Source organism: Anabrus simplex, chromosome 1 (genome assembly GCF_040414725.1).
Source record: "Anabrus simplex isolate iqAnaSimp1 chromosome 1, ASM4041472v1, whole genome shotgun sequence".
NCBI classification, from domain to species: domain Eukaryota; kingdom Metazoa; phylum Arthropoda; class Insecta; order Orthoptera; family Tettigoniidae; genus Anabrus; species Anabrus simplex.
In genome coordinates, this window is record NC_090265.1 from 253,962,272 (window position 1) to 253,981,898 (window position 19,627).

Genomic DNA, 19,627 nt, shown 5'->3' on the forward strand with positions numbered 1-19,627 from the left:
GTGCTGGGGTCATATGAAGTGAATGGAGGAGGACAGGTCACTTCTGAGAACACTAGACTGGGCCGTGGAGGACAAATGAAGTAGAGGGAGACCACGGCGACTCAGCGTATAATGATTTAATGATAAGAGGTGTGGAACTAAACGAGGACACAGAGCTAGTAGCAATTTATGGAGGATTATTGAGGCGTGTAGTTACTTCACAAAGGATTGCAGACTGAACGTAAAAAAGTTTAGCAGTCAATAATGAAGATGTATGTATGTAAAATGAAGAAAGAAAATACAGTCTAACTTCTACAGCTGGAACGTATATAACTCGAATTTTCGATATCCCGAAGGAACTGTCGTTTCCCAACGGAATCTTGTACCAGTTGGCCCTCCAGTCCAGTACTTTCTACTTACAAATTTCCTGCGTGCAATAATGATGCATGAGATGTCTAATCACTTGGTTTCAAAGAATCGCTACAACGTACTCTTATTTCGGATGTTATGAAACAAATAACAGTCATCTTACTACACAATTTCTGTAATGTCCGGCTCCATGGCTAAGTGGTTAGCGTGTTGGCCTTTGGATACGGGGGTCCCGGGTTCGATTCCCGGCAGGGTCGGAAATTTTAACCATAATTGGTTAATTTCGCTGGCACGGGGGCTGGGTGCATGTGTCGTCTTCATCATCATTTCATCCTCATCATGACGCGCAGGTCGCCTACGGGAGTCAAATCAAAAGACCTGCACCTGGCGAGCCGAACATGTCCTCGGACACTCCCGGCACTAAAAGCCATACGCCATTTTCATTTCATTTCTGTAATAGGGGCGTTTTTAAATACACCAAAGGTGCAAAAAAGAAAATGTAATAACGTATCAATTTATGCACGTACAAACATTCCTCTCTATAAAAGAGCTGTTTGTATGAAACAAAAACTAATACATATTATTATAGCTTTAAAGTTCAGGAAATTAAATTGTCACATTTGGATCTACTAGAACGTTTCCTTCTGCAACTACTCATAATAGATATGCTTAAAAATATGTCCCTGATGGTGCAGGCAGTATCTACAATTACACGTCTCAACATTTCAAGTGTCACTGCGGCACAGGCCTCACGAATTCGTTGTTGTAATTGCTCAGCAGTTTCTGGCTGTTGTACCTTATTGGCTTATACCAGCCCAGTACTATGCGGTCGAAAACGAGGCTTACTAGTGCAAGGGGGCGCATTAGACGGGTAGCGCTGAGGAACATGCATCGAGCGGCCGTCCGGTTGTCATTTGTTCGTGACGTAACCTACATCCTGGCCGTAGTGCCCCTGTAAAAATCAGTTAGTAGACATCCCATTCATCATTGTGCATGCGGGACACTTATAAGTAGAAAGTTGAGCGCTGGTGGGCCACCTGCTATGTTTTACATGTTATGCATTATATACATCGAACGTCTATAACTTGAATTATTCGATATCTTGAAGGATATTCCAAGCCCAGGTAGAAGATATTTTTGTCCATCATTCGAAGTTATACAGAAAACTACGCTGATACGTACTTGATTATCCCCTCATAAGACTAATTCCTTTAGAATAATCTGAATTTAAATCGTGTCCTTGTAGAAGAATAAGCATTCTCTGAATTTTAGAGTGTGCTGTTTGGCTGCTAGGCGGATGCCATACCAGCTTAAAAGTCTAGGCTACTACACGACTCTTAGCACAGTGTTACAAAGAGAATGGGCATACGAAAAGAACGAACTTAAGGTATGGTTTTGTTAGTATCCTAAAATGAGAATGTTCCCTATTAAGGCATAATAAAGCTGATTTTAAAAACACTGACTGTTAATACGACAGGCCTATCTAAAAATATTAAAATTGTAGATGTAGAGAAATACAATAGCATTAGTGGCAATAATTTAGGAAATAAATTACGGTAAAGCTGAAATTTTTGGTGGGTGGAGAGCTGAAGTAGTATACACGTTTTCTGTACCTCAAATTTTCGATAAATCGAAGTATTTTCAGCTTCAGTAAGCACTTCGAGATATTGAAGTTCAACTGTAAATAAAATGTTCGTGAACATAAAATGAACAAGTACCGGTATATACGAATTCTTCTGCTACGTAAGTTCTTTCTTACACAACTGCCAGTAATTAATTACCTAGACAATACATAACAAATAATAAGATAGAACTAATTTCTTACCAGAGAAATTGGTTTGTCCCCCAGAGGCCTGTCGAAGTTTTAGTTCTCTTATAAACGTGTCACAGAAGTCTCTCATGTATTCTTCTGTGTAAGAAGACTTGTGCTCTTCAATAAGTTCCTGAAAAGAAGCAGAATTGTGATTTGAATGTACTGTATACCCAGGTGGAAGCCAACCTTGTAGGATATATTGTGGTGTATCACTCTCATTCTGTTTTAGGCTAACATGAAGAGTGTCGAAGTGATGAAAGAATGTAAGAATGAGGTAAAGTCCTATTAATATCGTAGTTATTCTATCCACAGCAGATTCTACTACAATGCTCATCTAACCATACAACTTCTTAATGTACCTTGGATCAAAGAAAAAAAGTCTATGATATTAAAATACAAGGTTGAACTACAGAAGCCAGTTCTTCCTTGCGCGTTCCATAGCGTATACTAGTGATGAGTGCGAGTGATGTCTGGAATCGAGAGCATCAACTCCTTCGATTCTGGACCCGGATTCACTTACGCGTGACGTCACACTCTCATGTGTTACAACAAGCCGAGTGGTAGCTCTTACTGGCGACGATGGGATAGGAAAGGGCTAGACGTCGGCGGATGAAGAGTGGGCTTCGGCCTACGGGTGGCCATGGCTGGCCCGTGGTTAGACGGCTCTGCACTCCGACCGACCAACCGAGCAGAGGAGGGGTGGCCGCGGCACTGCCGTGGCTCTACGCCTCTGCATTCGGGAGACGGTAAGGGGCTGGTCCTCACCGTTGGCTGTAATGATAATGGTTTTCCGTGGTTTTCCACTCTCCTGCACTAAGGCGAATGTCGGACAGTTCCTAGTATAGGCCACGGCTGCCAACCCCGTCACCTTCTCCGAACATCTCACTGGCCTGAGAGACGGCGTTATCGTCCGGTAGGTCCGCCTTCCCCTTTAGGGAAGCAATGAAACACGACCATCAACAGGTTTACTATTATAATAAAAGGAAGTCGAACTGCGGTGATGAGATGAATTAATGAGGTACTCCCAGGCACTCTAGAAACTTAAAACTAGGTGCCAGAGAACCTAACATCTGATACCCCCAAAACCTTTAGAAATGCCAACAATTCGAAACTTTATTGAAGAGAGCCAGAGGGTGCGATGGGCCTCCTAGATGTTTAGAATAGGCCAGCAGCAAAATGTCATTAATCTTGATTTGGGGGTCATTGCGGTCCGGATCAATAAATGCCAGGATTAGCTAAAACAACATAGGTGCATGGTGCAAAGTACATTGAAAGGAATATATATTGACATTTAAAGTAATATGAATGTTAAATAACTTCAAAGGAAGGAAGTAGATAGCTAGCCTTCAACATCTTACAGAGTTTATCTGCTAGTCTTTCTTAACCCTCATATGCGTAATTGTCTTCCTTTCATTCCAAACTTACTGAATTATAAAGTAGTTGTTTACTGAAAGTCAAAATATGAGTTTCGAATAGTTTGTATAGTTTATACTCTATATGTAAAGATGTGTATTTAGCTTCAAGAGCTACTACCACACTTCTTTCATAGGGAATGTTCACAATAGTACATGTTCTGAGGTTTTACGTCATACTAAGTACTTTTGCGGTTTTCGGAAATGCCAAAGTGGCGAAATTTAGTCCCAAGGAGATCTTTTACGTGCCAGTAAATCTCAGTGGCGGCTCGTGGGTTGTAAGTTTGGTGCAGCACAGCACTCGCATCTGCAGTAAACGTGTACATTTTGAATAGGTGTGTTGGATAATCTAGCTAGGAGGAAATAAAGGATCGGGGTGATCTTTTGGTAAGGTCTACAAATATCCGCTGTATAATTTTCATGCAATTACTTTAAAAAGCACAATGTAACTATAACATTAACTAAATATAAATATTACATTCGGTAACGTCTATTGCTTGTACGTAAAATCTATTCTTCGGTCCTTTGAAGCAGCGAACTTGTCAATGATGTCATCGTAAAAGGGCATTGTATCCATCAAGTCACTGGGCAGTTACTTCTCCAGGAATATGGTTGCCAGCGCAGTCAACCTCTCCTGCGATGTTTAATTCCTTAAGTAGGTTTTTATCCGCTTAAGGCACGAAAAGCTTCTTTCTACTGAGGAGCTGGTAGACGGTATGGTAAGTATTAAACAAAATCATTTATACGCTTCTTTCAAAACGTCCGTGAGTTCATTTTTATTGAGCGACAGAATTATTTCCTCCAAACTGGTATTTTTGATGGTGGAATCAGAATAGATAAACTGAAGTTCATTTTTTTAACCTATGTGTGTCAAATGTCGTGGGATAAGAGATTTTTAAGTTCTCTAGTGCATCAAGAGGGAGGATTTTAGAAAATTCTTCAAACTTAGAGCTATCCCCTAAGCAAAGAAATTGGAGCTTCTGCATATCTTGAAATCTTGTATCAGTCTCTGCGGAGACTAAATCCAGTATCTGAAAACAAAGCATTACACTTTCTGTTTTTAAACCAGAATGTCTTTTTAGTTCAATTTTGGTTTTCTTCTCAGCCGTACGAAAATAGGTTTTAAATGTTTCTTCATTCCTTTTACCTAGTATCAGTTGCCGTGTGGTGCTTATTTTTGAGAGGCAGAAGTAAACATCCAGAGACTTCTTTTGGAGCACATTAAATAACATATTAGCATGCTCAAAAATGTCATTGAATACTATTGACAAAAATGTGAACTGGAAGCTACAACCCCTCTGATTGGCGAATGGTTTTTTCGTCTGACTGAGGATCGTACACGAGTCTTTCAAAAATTTATTTCAATACCTCCCACTCCTCGATAACCACGCTCAAAAGTTTCCCATGTGACGACCAACGTGTATCCACTCCAGATGGTATTCGCTTCGCAATTACTGAATCAGCGACGAAAGTTCTTTTGGCTGATGAATGAATAAATGAAGGAATACCACCAAGACTCGCAAAAAATACGGCACTCTGATATGTTGGTAATACTTTGCTTTACCACTAGATTTAATCGGTGTGCCAAACAATGTACAAATAATGCTTGAGGGGCATCTTCCTTTACCTTAGTTTGAAGACCATTTAGATGACCTGCCATGACACTAGCTCCGCCATAACACTGGGCAATCAATTTAGTTTTGTAGGAAATTTCACTCAATACAGTCTGCAGCAAGCTGAATAAAGTAATCGCCGTACGGTCCGAACTAACGTCATAAAAACCAAGAAAGCGTTCAACTAGCGCACCTTTGTGGGTAATATACCGAAGTATCACCGAACACTGCGATTTCTTTGTGATATCAGTTCTCAGTTGTATCGTCGACCTGAACTGAAAAGAAAGAGGTTTCTAAAATCCCTAATGAAGGTATAGATGCAGTGTATTAACTCACATTTTATAGTTTTATATTCTGCGCTAAAAACTTTCTTTATAGAAGCATAATGCTGCTGCATTTCTAATGAGCTGTTGGAAACTAGAAGTTTCAACAGTTCTTTGAAATTCCCTCTATTTAAGGAGGAGTCGCTCTCATCATGGCCTCTAAATGCCATTTCCTGCTTAGAAAGAAGTAAAACTGCATCGATTGGTAATCGCATGAAAAGTCTGTTAAGCCTCACATTCTCATTAATTTTTGTGATGTATAGACGAGCATTTTCTCTTAAAGCGTCAGCAATTTGATTCTGATTCTTCTTAAGTCCTTTAAATCCCACTGCATTTTTATATGTTCCGAGGAACCTTCGTGCTTTTGGAAAGACCTAGTAGCACAGAACATATTTTCAAATGATGTGTGATTCCAGACTCCCTGTTTCATTCCAACAATAAGACAAGGCCAACAAGAGTGTTTCTGCAAATAATGACTACCGCATAACCACGGATAACTACTATACCAAGATACTTGGAAAGTTCGTGTGTGCATCTTTCCGGAGGCAGTACCTCTTATTTTCTGATAAGTCAAAACTGGCTGGGGACGATCGATTGATAAAATTTCTCTTTTATCCTCCTCCTTCCATTTCGAAAACGGAGTTTCCTTTAAAATACAAAGTAAATCCACGGAGGGTTCCATGTTAAAGCACGCTTTGGAGGGAACACTATTATTTCACACTATAAGAAAAGATTTAAATACTATAATACTACATATTTATATCCCTAATGAATTTCAAACACTTCCTCTCCAAACATCCATACGACAATAATTATTCTATGCTTCACATAGTAACTATGAAAACGCCAAAAGCTCACCGTGTGAGCTGTGCTACTAAATGCTCTTCAAATGCGCTTATGTTATTTACAATTCACTCACAATTAATCCGCCACACGGCCACGATTCACATTATAATAACGGTTATTTATTTTCACTATGAAAGAATACTCCGTGCACCACACGTTCAAATTTATAAGAAGCTTCTTGTTACAGCTGTTGTAACAGTAGCCACAACTCTCGCGACAAAATATACTAGTAAATGTGTCTTTGTTTGCTTGTGTTTCAGCGTGAGATTGAGATGCTAATATTGGCAGCAATGATGTAGGAGCCCGCATGTGTTCAACCTAAGCAGAGAGGGCGGGTTACACGTTCGGGTGGGTTCGGATAATATCGTCCCAGCTCGAGCCAAGCAGCCGAATATCCCAGAGACTCGCTGGGCTGCACCACGCCAAATACAACTGTATGCGTACTCAAGACAGTCTTGAGCGTTGTCATGGCAACCGTTGTGTTACACGTCACAAGTCAGCCCGCACTGCTGTGAGCATTGAGAGGGCTGCACTCAGTCCGCAGCACTCGTAAAGGAAGCGAACAGCGGTGCTTACTTAACTATGAGCGCTACGCATGTTGAGAAATCACAACATATAGAGCGCACTCTTCGGATTTTTCAACGAATATGTTTTAAACAGAAAATGTAAGGATGCAGAAAATGATAGACAATTGTTTTGAGAAATGTTAGTGCAGCCGGACTGTACCTGATGCACCTGAAAAGCCGCTACTGGTAAATCTACCGACAAGAAGCCGACGTGTTTCAGGAAGGACATTCCAGGGATCATTAATGGACAAGGTGAGTGTATATGTGAGGATTTACAAAAGGCAGAAATATTCTGTCAGAATATGTAAACATAGCTGGGTATAAGGATAACATCCAGGTTGAGCAGCTGGGATTAATAAGAGTTTTGGGGATATACTAAAGGCAATGGGTTGGGATATAGTGTCATATATCGTAAATGTAAGTACTTTTGCGGTTTTCGGAAATGCCAAAGTGGCGAAATTTAGTCCCACAGGAGATCTTTTACGTGCCAGTAAATCTACCGACAAGAAGCCGACGTGTTTCAGGAAGGACATTCCAGGGATCATTCATGGACAAGGCGAGTGTATATGTGAGGATTTACAAAAGGCAGAAATATTCTGTCAGAATATGTAAACATAGCTGGGTATAAGGATAACATCCAGGTTGAGCAGCTGGGATTAATAAGAGTTTTGGGGATATACTAAAGGCAATGGGTTGGGATATAGTGTCATATATCGTAAATATTTATTTGATCACTGTTTGCGTGAAGTAGCAATGCCAAATGAATGGAGAGTTGCAATAGTAGTCTCTATGTACAAAGGAAAGAATGATGAACACAACGCCGATAATTACAGGTCAGTCAGGTTGATACGTGTTGTTTCTAAGCTCTGGGAAATAAATATTCCTTATTATATCAGACACGTTTGCGAAATTACTATCTAGTTTGATATAAGACAGTTCCGGTTTAGTAAACGTTATGCCAATCAGGCTGAACTTGTAGGATTCCAGCCAGGTCCAAGGCTTTTGACAGGGTAGATCATGGGTGACTGCTGATGAAAATGAGGGTTATTGGACTAGACCAGAAAGTGGTTGAAAGGTTGGCTAAATGTCTAGAAAATAGAACTCAGAGAATTAGAGTAGGTGAAGTGTTATGTGATCCCGTAATGATTAAGTTGGGGGGAGGGGGGGGGGGGCGTTCCTGCTAGACGGTACTATTGGTGGACCTTTATTTTTTCTTGTACATATAGATGATATGAGTAAAGGACTGGAATTACAAGTAAGGCCGTTTGCGGATAATGTTATTCTGTATAGAGTAATAAGTAAGTTACAGAATTCTGAGCGACTACAAAAAGACCTCGACATTGTTGTGAGATGGGCAGTACACAATGCTATGATGGTAATCAATATGATCAAGTCAGGTTGTAAGTTGCACCAAGAAGACAAGTTATCACTACTACGTTGTTGGAGAGGAACTCTCTCACGGGGACTACTGTTAAGTACTTAGGTGTTAAGGAGATGATTTCGTTAGAGTAATTGCATTAACGAGGTTTTGAATACAGGTAAGGGGAACATGGCTCAAGGACAGTGGCTGTTTGCTCAGACGCGTGACGTGTGAGGAGGAAGTGAATAGACGAGTTTTGCTGACACAAAAGGATGGGGGTAAGTCATGTACCTCCACATAGTGCCGGTGTGTTTCATTTATTTCATTGTCTTGTATGGCCGAAGGCATTTATTTCTCTTATACAGTGTTGCAGCTTTGTCAAGGTTTCCAAATAGGAGCTTAAATTTTGTCTTGTTTCATTAATTTTATTTAAATTTGCTCACTTCAAACATTGATCTCGGAATTAGAAAGATGTTTTTGAAGACTTTCGTGTGGAGCGTGGCATTGTATGGAAGTGAAACATGGACGATAACTGGCTCAGAAAGAAAGAGAATAGAAGCTTTTGAAATGTGGTGTTACAGAAGAATGCTGAAGGTGAGATGGATAGATCGAATCACGAATGAAGAGATACTGAATCGAATTGGTGAGAGGAGATCGATTTGGCTAAATTTGACGAGAAGAAGAGATAGAATGATAGGACACATCTTAAGACACCCAGGACTTGTTCAGTTGGTTTTTGAAGGAAGTGTAGGAGGTAAGAACGGTAGGGGTAGACCAAGATATGAATATGACAAGCAGATTAGAGCAGATGTAGGATGCAGTAGTTACGTAGAAATGAAAAGGTTAGCACAGGATAGGGTGGCATGGAGAGCTGCATCAACCAGTCTATGGACTGATGACTCAAACAACAACAACAACAACAACATATTGCTTGGGGTACTATGTAAGAGATGTACGGATCTATGGGTTTAATTACTGTAAGATCTGGGAAATAAATAAATAAATAAATAAATAAATAAATAAATAAATAAATAAATAAATAAATAAATAAATAAATAAATGTAAACAGATCTCTTTATATGATTATAAATTAGGGGTTGGAGTATGTAAAGGAGAGGGCGTGTAAGTTTCTGGTAAGGCCCCAATTAGAATATGGTTCCACCGCATGGGGCCCACACCAGGATTATTTAATACGTGAACTGAAAAATATCCAAAGGAAATCAGCACGACGTTTTGCTGGGTGATTTCCGACAAAAGAATAATGTACGAAAATGATGCAAACTTTGTGCTGGGAAGACTCGGGAGTAAGGAGACGAGCTGCTCTACTAGGCGGTATGTTTCAGTGAAAAGATAGTGTGAAATGACAGTATTAGAGGAATAAGCTTGAATGGAGCTTTTAAAGGTAGGAATAACACTAACCGTTACTCTACAGAGGCGAACAACCCTGCAGATGAATTCTGTTAAATGCCGATTATGAAGTCATCTGGAGTGCTTTAAAATTGTACATGGTAAAATATACACTTTGGTTTTGATTAAAGCACCTTCAAATACCATAAGACTAAGCCAGGATCGAACCCGCAAACTTGAACTCAAAAGACCAGCCCTCTACCATCTGAGCCACTCAGCAAGGCCGCTCTCAGATAATCAGCATTTTAATGCTAATCTTTTAAACTTCACTGCCTAAGTACATTAATACACAGTTTTGTCAACGCAGAAGTTTTAAATATCGAATAAATCTTATTCCTTAAACATAAGCATATATTTGACCATGTAGGCTACAATTTTAGAGCACTCCAGATAACTTCATTATCCGTATCTAGCAGAATTCATCTTCGGGGTTGTCCGCCTCTGTGGAGTAACGGTTAGCGTTATTAGCTGACGTCCTTGGGAGCCCGGGTTTGATTCCCGAAACTGATACCAACTTTAGAATGGGAGGAGTGTTTGTATGTGGTTGATATGGTACGTGCGGCTCACCTCCACTGGGGGTGTGCCTGAAAAAGTCTGTATCACCATGGGATTAGGACACGAGTTCGTCCACCTCTGCAGCGTAACGATTAGCATTATTAGCTGCCGTCATCAGAGCCCTGGGTTCGTTTTTCGGTACTAACAGAGATTTAAGATTGGCAGGAGGGCTGGCATGTGGTTAGAAAATGGCACACGCAACTCATCTCCATTGGGGTTATGACTCAAAATAAACTGCACCATGTCGGAAAGAGGACACGAATTTACTTATTTACAGGGTAAAAGTAAATGGAAGCCTCCGTGGCTCAGGCGGCAGCGCGCCGGCCTCTCACCGCTGGGTTCCGTGGTACAAATCCCAGGTCACTCCATGTGATATTTGTGCTGGACAAAGCGGAGGCGGGACAGGTTTTTCTCCGGGTACTCCGATTTTCCGTGTCACTTTTCATTCCAGCAACACTCTCCATTATCAATTCATTTCATCTGTCAGTCATTAATCATTGCCCCAGAGGAGTGCGACAGGCCTCGGAAGCCGGCACATTCCCAACCTCGCCGCAAGATCCCTGACACGGTCAATGACTGAAAAAAGGGTTGTAGGTTTTCATTCACAGGGTAAAAGTAAATGCACATTATTTCATACTTGTAAAGTAGAAATAAGACTATTCAGCCTTAATTAAGTTACAGCCCAAGTATTTGCCTGGTGTAAAACTGGGAAACTAGGGCTGCCGACGGTGGGATTCGAGCCCACCATCTCCTGAATGCAAGCTCAGAGCTACGCGACACCAACCGCACGGTCAACTCACTCGGTAGAAACATACTTCGTAAAGAACATATTATAACCTTCCAATGAATGTTGGATCAGAGTCAAAGGAAGCATTGGAAGTTTATGGTAACATAAGAATTAATGCAATCGTACGCCCAGTTATTATACGTCCAAGTACGACAGTAATTCAAATAAATCGCTTAACCAAACAAATAGCAGACAACGGATTGAAGGTACCGGCAAAATAATAAGCTCAGAACCCCGTGGTATCACATTAAATTACGGTTGACGATAGGATGTCGTAGCACGAGATACAGAATTAAATAAACATCGCAGTTTCTTCAGGCAGAAGATAAATACATGTAAAGAAATGGCGAGGAACATCAACGGCAGAAATGTGTATCGGAGGCTATGGAATGAGTTGGATCAAATGGGCCAAGTTCAGTCTACATACGTTATCTATCTAGTCCGATATAATTCGAGAATCGAGACTCGTGATGAAATAGTCGACTGGCACACCAAATATCAGGTGACAGATTGTTAAATGAATTACTTTGCCGATGTCAATGATTTCTAGGAGCACTCTGTATCAAAGAGGTTACGTTTTTAACGTCAAAAACATGTGGAAAGCTACGGAACTTGGAAGTCTTCAAATGCAAACCAACTTTTATTATTGCTGTCTAGCCTTATTTTGTTAAATAAAAGAACAATACTGTTTTGTTGAAAGGATTCTGTAAGCATTAGAAGGGTTGCACACGATCTAGAAGGAAATCGTATAGAAGCTGAATTTAATTGCGAGATTGTCATTAGTAATAAGAATAATTCATTGTAAAGAGGAAAGATAAAAGTCAGTCATCTCCGTTCAGGCCATGAAGGCCCTTGGAGGGGTGGAAGGTAAAGGCTTCCACTATCCGTAACCTCGGCACTTGATGGGGTAGAGTGGTTAGCTCTACGCTCGGCCGCCTTTGCTCCCAGGAATTAAGCTGGTACTCATTTTTGGTGTAGGCTGAGTGAACCTCAGGGCCATGTGCACCTCCGGAAGTGAAAAAAGAGGAAAGATATATATTTAATTCTCTCTAAAATACTAAGGCAAGTGTTGGCTGATAATATTGTAAATGAATTCATGTGTGTAGCATTATACTAATAGTATGTTACAAGTTTCAAGTATCACGATGTCGAATAACACTGAGGAAATTCATGATGTGTTCGTAAATCCCAACATGTGGAGCTAAATCAGAATGTGGTCTTGAAAGATTTAAGGAGTGTTGGGATGGATACCAATAAATAAAAACCAAGACCGGAGAATGAGAGGTGTCTTCTTCCTGAGGTCAACGGCCGATAAGTACTCAAATTAAATGTCTTATTTATCCTGCTATATAGTTGCTTAAAGTAGAGTAGTATAATTTCATGATGTCAAAAATGTGACATCCCTAGATATACAACTTGAATGCAACCGTTTAGTCGTCAATCATTACCTTACGATGGATAGGAATATCGTGAGTTTTAATGTGAATGATCCTGAAATTTACGATCTGCTGTACGCTGTATTATGAGAATTTGAGCTGCCACTAGTAAGTTTTATGCAGGTGAAATTTAGGCATGGATGATGCATGTGTTAAGGTAGTGTCATTATGAGTGCATTTCAGTTTAATTTATGGTTCGGATATGTGTTTTAAAGGAATCGTGAAGTGATTATATGTGCGTGATTAAGAGTCATCTAAATCATATTTTATATTAGGCGTAGTATTCGCGAATGTGATAGTGATGTTATTGCGATGATATTAAGTTGATAGTTGTGGATGAATAGTTTTCGTAAGATAATGTGCTTGAGTATGTTTAAAATGAAATGAAAATTCGTTGAGCATGACATGTGTATAAAATGATAAGAGGTTTATTGTGATAGGGTCGTCGAATAATGATGATTAATGTTGTGTGTTTCGTTTAAAATGTTTTCATTGGGGTTAAGAATTTAATGGAGTAATGCAATGTTAGAAGTCCCGATGATATTTGTTGTAGTGAAGATTAATTTCGTCTTGCATATGGATTTGATTGCAGTAATGAGTAATGGCTACTTTAGGCATAAATGTGACATTTGCGATAATGTTTTCGAGGTGTGTTGAAGACGCTTATGTGACGATCGTCAATGATACCTTAATTTAAGATACAATATAAGTAATTGCGCACAATATCGGAGGATGATATAAGATCTTCATTAGTTGATGACACCATGCAGATGCGAGCCATGTCACAGATGGAACGGGTAACCTTTACTTATGAGTAGTGTGTAGATTGGTTTTCTTGCTAGTTAATGTCTTCTTAAAGATTATAAAGTTGGTGCTTAGAGCTGAAGTAGATTTTTCAGGTTTCTCTCACGGAGGATACCAAGGCTGCAGAGTCATCGTAAATCTTTAGTCATTATTGTTGGTGATGATTTTATTTTCAGATACTTGTTATTTAGGCGCAGCTGCTGATGGAGCTCAGAGGAGATTGATTTCATTTTTATTGCCCAACTTTAATGTTTTGAAAGATCATAACCTTGTCTTATGTTTCTTTGATCATTGATTGACTTGAACGATAATGATATGAATAGGTCATTGGTGCGTTCAAGTTGTTTAGCTAGATTTTCAATGAATTAAAATGACAATTTCAAAGTAATAACGGGATATTAAGACATGCATTTTGAAGTCAGTGAATAGGTGTGCCAAGCAAACAAGATTCCATAATTTTAACTATTAACCAGAAGACAGATGTGATGAATGATGGACTTATCTGTTAAATTAAGCCTTCAGCAATGCGAATGTTGGTTTTTCTTTTGGTTTTTGTGAATTTTAAAGATTATTATTATTGCGACCAACATGTTGTTATAGGAACATGATGACGTAAAACAGCATACCAACAAGAGTCAGCGATTAGAATTGTTTCTATTAATTAATTTAATGTTCAGTCACTGTTAACGTCCATTGGTGTTGCTTTTCTTTCATTAATATTGTAATTTTTATCCCAAATAAGATAATTATTAAACGGTAAATCTTCCCACGAAAAGAAATATTTTCGGATTTCTCGTTTGATAGAATAAGGTAATATTATAATGGTTTAGGCTAAGTTATTAATTCACCTACGTCTCCATACGTCAGTCAGATCTGAATAAAGTAAACGGCGCGATACTCTGACCCGACTCAATGAACCTTCACGTCCTTTGATTGGAATCTTTTGCATCTCCGCGTGACACCAGCCGAGGCAAAACCAGAACACAGAATTCAGGGATGCGCGAAAGGTCACAATATGTAATTACTGAAAGGTACATTCAGGGAAGATTTACGTGATACGTACTAGTTGCTGGTCATTGGTGACTGAGAGTATATTTCATTCATTCATTCATATAGACCGTACAAGTTGTTACTGAAAGAATTGTTCATGAAATTCTGTAGATGATAACTGCTAATCTGGTTAGAATAATGACCGGACAGCTTAGGAGCAAGAAATCTTATCCATGGTATTATATTAAGAAATCCGCCAGTGGTATCACCTGATCGTTGGAACAGCATAATTTTGTTTCCTAAAATACGCAGCTTCTCATCTTGGTCTCGGGAAAACCTCATACCCATGAGCACAGCCAATATAGTGTTCATGAAACCAGGGTACAGAATATCAGGAAGATACGTCAATCCATTCTTGTGGACTTTCTGAGAAAGAATATAGAATAAAATTATGACCCTAGGGGTTAAATCAATATAAACATATAATATGTTAATAATTTGATCCAAAATTTAGTACATTACTACTTAAATAATTTATTGAATGTTTTGTCAGTTAAACTTATGTAATCGCTGTTTGGCTTTTACTGATAACATTAAACTTGAACATCTTGAACATTAAACTTGAACATCTTGAACATCGTTTACTTGAATACAGAGTAGGCTAGTTACGTTGGATTTTTAAAAGTAATTCACTAATTAAAGAAATTTTAGGTAGAAAGTCTCAAGGTAAGTAACATTTTAATACTCTTGACCATATGACAAGTCTCGTGTCATTCTTGGAACAACAAATACAGGACGCCAGTAGATCGATAGAGATACATATCTTAAGAACGTTAATATTAAAGACCAGTACACAAGAAGAAAATATTGTACTATGAGTTTATTGCCGATAAAACACCACCTCGTTGGAATACGTACAAAACTAAGCGAAGAAGATTGTAGCCAGGACAAAATCCTCACGATTTTCAGATATCTACACAAACTTAACATCCGTGAAGGAGAGCTAGACAATCTACCGACTCTCTAAATAAAAACATCGCGAAACGGAAGACATCCATCGATTCTACAGGACAGTGATTAAAATGGTAACTTGCTGGTTGATTAGAGAAAAGCGAGAGAAGGCTGGCGAAACTACTTCCAGAAGATACCAACTGAAGAATTTCCCCATCCATCAATCCCAACCGCTTCCACTGTCTAAGGGCCTGAGATAGAAATTGAGATTGAAGAGATCAGGGCTGCTCTGAAAAAAAAAAAAAAAAAAAGAAGCCAGGAAAGGACACCGGTCCAGATGATCCAGCAGCGCGATGTGTGAGATACGCATGCAGTTTAAGAAAATATGATCATTTGTCGACATCTTTCCTAGATTTAGAGTGGTCGAGACTCCATCTTCGTCGAAACCAACATACATCGTCTCTCCTCCACCGAGTTCTTACTACATCTTCCCTGCATTAACTTTCTTCGCGTTTCCATTAATTTTCGAATGACAGTGATACAAGGGCTCAGAGATTAACATCTGCTCGCCATTCCTCACCATCGAACTGCTACATGTAACAACCTCATTTTCTGTGTCTGCAGCGCGAGAATGGAATCGCTTGTCAGACGTCAGAGGAATGCCAGCCGCAGTGTCGTTTAAAAGAGCGTTAAGAGGTACAGCAGAACGCGAATGAACTGTATAGTTTTAATTTTTCATTGATCGTGTTATTACAGTATTATTATTATTATTATTATTATTATTATTATTATTATTATTATTATTAATTTTATCGTCATGTAAACTATATATACCTCACTGGGTTGGAATTATATTACATTTTCATATTTTATTTATATGGATATTCATTAATAGAAACCCGGACATTTTGTGCCACAAGAGTTCATGGCCCACCCAGTAGATAGATATATTTATATAAATAAAGTTGTAGGGGGTCTACTGTCTATAATTTCGTATGTTTTGCCAATTTTTCAGATATTTATCCGTTTTAGGTCAACTCAAGTCCGGATCAGTTTTAGACTTCGTGCCTGTTTGTTTGTTTGTTTGTTTGTTTGTTTGTTTGTTTGTTTGTTCCACCAACACGGCGAAACTGTTGGATAGATCTCAACCCAACTTTATATTTAGATTTAAAAAAAAAAGACTGCGGTTTATAGGAAGATCAAGCGAATTATTTGATATTTTCTCATACACTATTGATTTTCTGTAAAATCTGTAGACTATGTCTGAAACGTCCGTTCATTTACTACGGATTTCATGAAGAGCCTCCGTGGCTCAGGCGGCAGCGGACCGGCCTCTCAAACCCCGGTCACTCCATGTGAGATTTGTGCTGGGCAAAGCGGAGGCAGTCAGGTTTTTCTCCGGGTACTCCGGTTTTCCCTGTCATATTTCATACCAGCAACACTCTTCAATATCATTTCATTTCTTCTGTCATTCATTAATCATTGCCCCAGAGGAGTGCGATAGACTTCGGCAGCCGGCAAAATTCCTATCCTCGCCGCCAAATTGGGGCTTCATTCATTCCATTTCTGACCCGGTCGAATGACTGGAAACGGGCTGTGGATTTTTATTTACGGATTTCATGCTCTACGTCGAGTAACAGGCACCCTCACAGACAGACAACGAATCTACCAGTTACCATTGCAACATGTCTGGCTGCTTTCCAGCAGAGATGTAAAAGTAACGTAATGCCATTTTCGTCATCATTCCTGTAAATCGTGGTTGTTCGATGGGTAGGAGGTGAGAGAGACGTCAAGCCGCCATTCTGCGGGATATTTTCGGAATACTGTTGGAGATTACAGTCGTCTTCGAATACTACTGAGGGTGGCTGTTAATATTTCAACAGCACCGTGGAGCGTAACTCATTTTTTTTCACACCGTAATGTGTTTTCTGGAATTTGTTATTATAATTCTCTTCTACTTCCGTTTTCTGCTTTAATTTCTTGCCTCTGCCTTGCCTCTAAAGGCTTAAGTAATAACACTATAAGTCGTCATATTATCTGATTACCTAAGAATCCCTGCTCCTAAATTTCTCCTTCTTTACCACTTTCTTAAATCCGTAACACATATCATCACAATTTAGTGAGGGAGATTTCATTTTTCCAATACATCCACATGGTATTTACATATTTGTCCTATCCAGCTGTCCTCAGTTATTATCCTATCTTCAATTAATGTCAACTTTTAAAATTGTATTACTTTATTCCTTAATTTCTCCTTATGTATGCAAGTGTTAATTCCGCAAACTGGACTCTCTTCCCTTTGAGTGATACAATGCACTATTTCTCTCGTGCATTTTTTCCTTTGCAGTCTATGATTTCGCCGATTAAGTCGCATAAGTACCGTTAACTGAAACTTATTTAGTCAGTAGGTAGCTTGAGGCACTTTTCAGAGTTGGTGCCTCTGTCTATGGCAACTGAACTCCCCTCATCGACAGTGACTGCTAGTAGGAAATTTGGCTTGCCAACATATCGGAAACTCCCCGTCTCCACTGCAACTGATATTAGTAAATGGAACCTGCCAATGTAATGAAAACTTCCCTTCTCGATTTGACTGGCAATAGGCAAGAGAGCTTGCATTTTTGCTCAAAGCTCCCCTACCCGATTGTATCCATGAATAGGCAAGGGTGCCTGCCATTATGAGCTAAATTCCCCAAGTAGATTGTGACGGTAGTAGGTAAAGTGGCCTGCAATTATAATCGAAACTCCACTACTCGACTGTGACTGGCAGTAGGAAAGATGACTTGCCATTATAATGAATACTTCCCACTTCGACTGTGACTAGCAATAGAAAAGTGTGCCTCTCATTATAATGAATACACCCCAATTATATTGTAACTGGTAGTACGCAAGGGTGACTGCTATTATAATGAAGGCACCCCAACTCGATTATAACTGGCAGTATGCAAGGAGGCTTGCAATTATAATCAAAACTCCCAATCTCGATTTTGAGCGGCCGTAGGCAAGTATGCCTGCCATTATAATCGAAACCCTCCAAATCGATTTGACTGGCATTAGGAAAAGGGGCCTGTCAGTATAATGAAAACTCCCCAAATCGTTTAATGTCAGTAGGCAAGTAAGCCTGCCTTTACGGTAGGAACTCCCGAACTCGATTGTGAATGTAAGTAGGGAACGTGGACTGCCATTATCATCAAAATATCCCAACGCGCACCTTATATAGGGAACAACTTACGGGGATCTCCCCGTGGCTTTCCTAGGCTGCTCTAACAGATATCTTACTGCGTGTACAGTAATTATGTAGAAAACCGTATACAATATAGAATACAGTAGCAAAGTATGGGTACATTTGCTAGTCATTAATAATCATTCTAAAGTACAACAATTGATTTAGTTAAAGAGAAGGCCTAATGACCTTAACTACGCCAATAAAGACGTAATTATATATATCTGCGATTTTCTATGTAGCATAGCTACAGTATTCTCATTGTTGGGTTACACCAGGATTGTTAGCACAACTCTTCAACCAGGTACTCAGAGACGGTCCTACCCCGACAGATTGGCAATGGAGCATCATAATATCTATGCATAATACTGACATTCTACGAGTCGGAGTGTGGAATGTTATACGTTTGAATCGTTGTGGTACGTTAGAGAATCTGAAAAGGGAAATGGATAGACTACACTTAGATGTAGTTTGTATAAATGAAGTACGTTGGGAGGAAGAGCAGGATTTTTGGTGAGATGACTACAGAATTATCAACATAAAATGCAGGGGAATGCAAGAGTTGGTTTAATAATGAATAAGGAAAAAAGGCAGCGGGTAAGCTACTACGACCAGCATACTGAAAGGATTACTGTTATCAAGAAAGACATCATGTCAATGCCATAATAGTACAGGTCTATATGTCTACTAGTACAGCGGATGATGAAGAGATTGAACGAGTGCATGAAGAGTTAATACAATATGTAAAAGGTGACGAGAATTTAATTGTGATGGCAGACTAGAATGCAGTGGTAGGGCAAGGATGAGAGGGTAATGCAATAGGAGAATTCGGATTGGGCCAAAGCAATGAAAGAGGAGGTCGGCTGATCGAATTCTGCACCGATCATAATTTAGTCTTAGCTAATACTTTGTTCAAACACCTCAAACTACAGCCTTATACGAGAACGAGACCTGGAGATACTGGAAGGAAACAAAAGACTGCATTATGATTAGGCAGAGTTTCAGAAACCAGGTGTTGGTTTTTGCAAGACTTTTCCAGGAGCAGACGTGAATTCTGACCACAACTTGTTGGTCATAAAATGCCATCTGAAGCTGAATAACTTGAAGGAAGGAAGGAAGGAAGGAAGGAAGGAAGGAAGGAAGGAAGGAAGGAAGGAAGGAAGGAAGGAGTGCAAGGAGATGTATATAAGTAAAAA

The 19,627-nt window shown here is 39.5% G+C and overlaps 1 protein-coding gene across 1 annotated transcript in view; it reads right to left on the reverse strand.

Annotated features, from left to right (window-relative positions):
- The window catches only part of LOC136864627 (probable cytochrome P450 304a1), an 86,763-nt gene that overhangs the window by 24,370 nt on the left and 42,766 nt on the right, over positions 1-19,627 (reverse strand). The window contains exon 4 of the mRNA XM_068226082.1: positions 14,530-14,686. Within this exon, the coding sequence (XP_068082183.1) occupies positions 14,530-14,686 (157 nt within the window). The remainder of the gene's footprint in view (positions 1-14,529; positions 14,687-19,627) is intronic.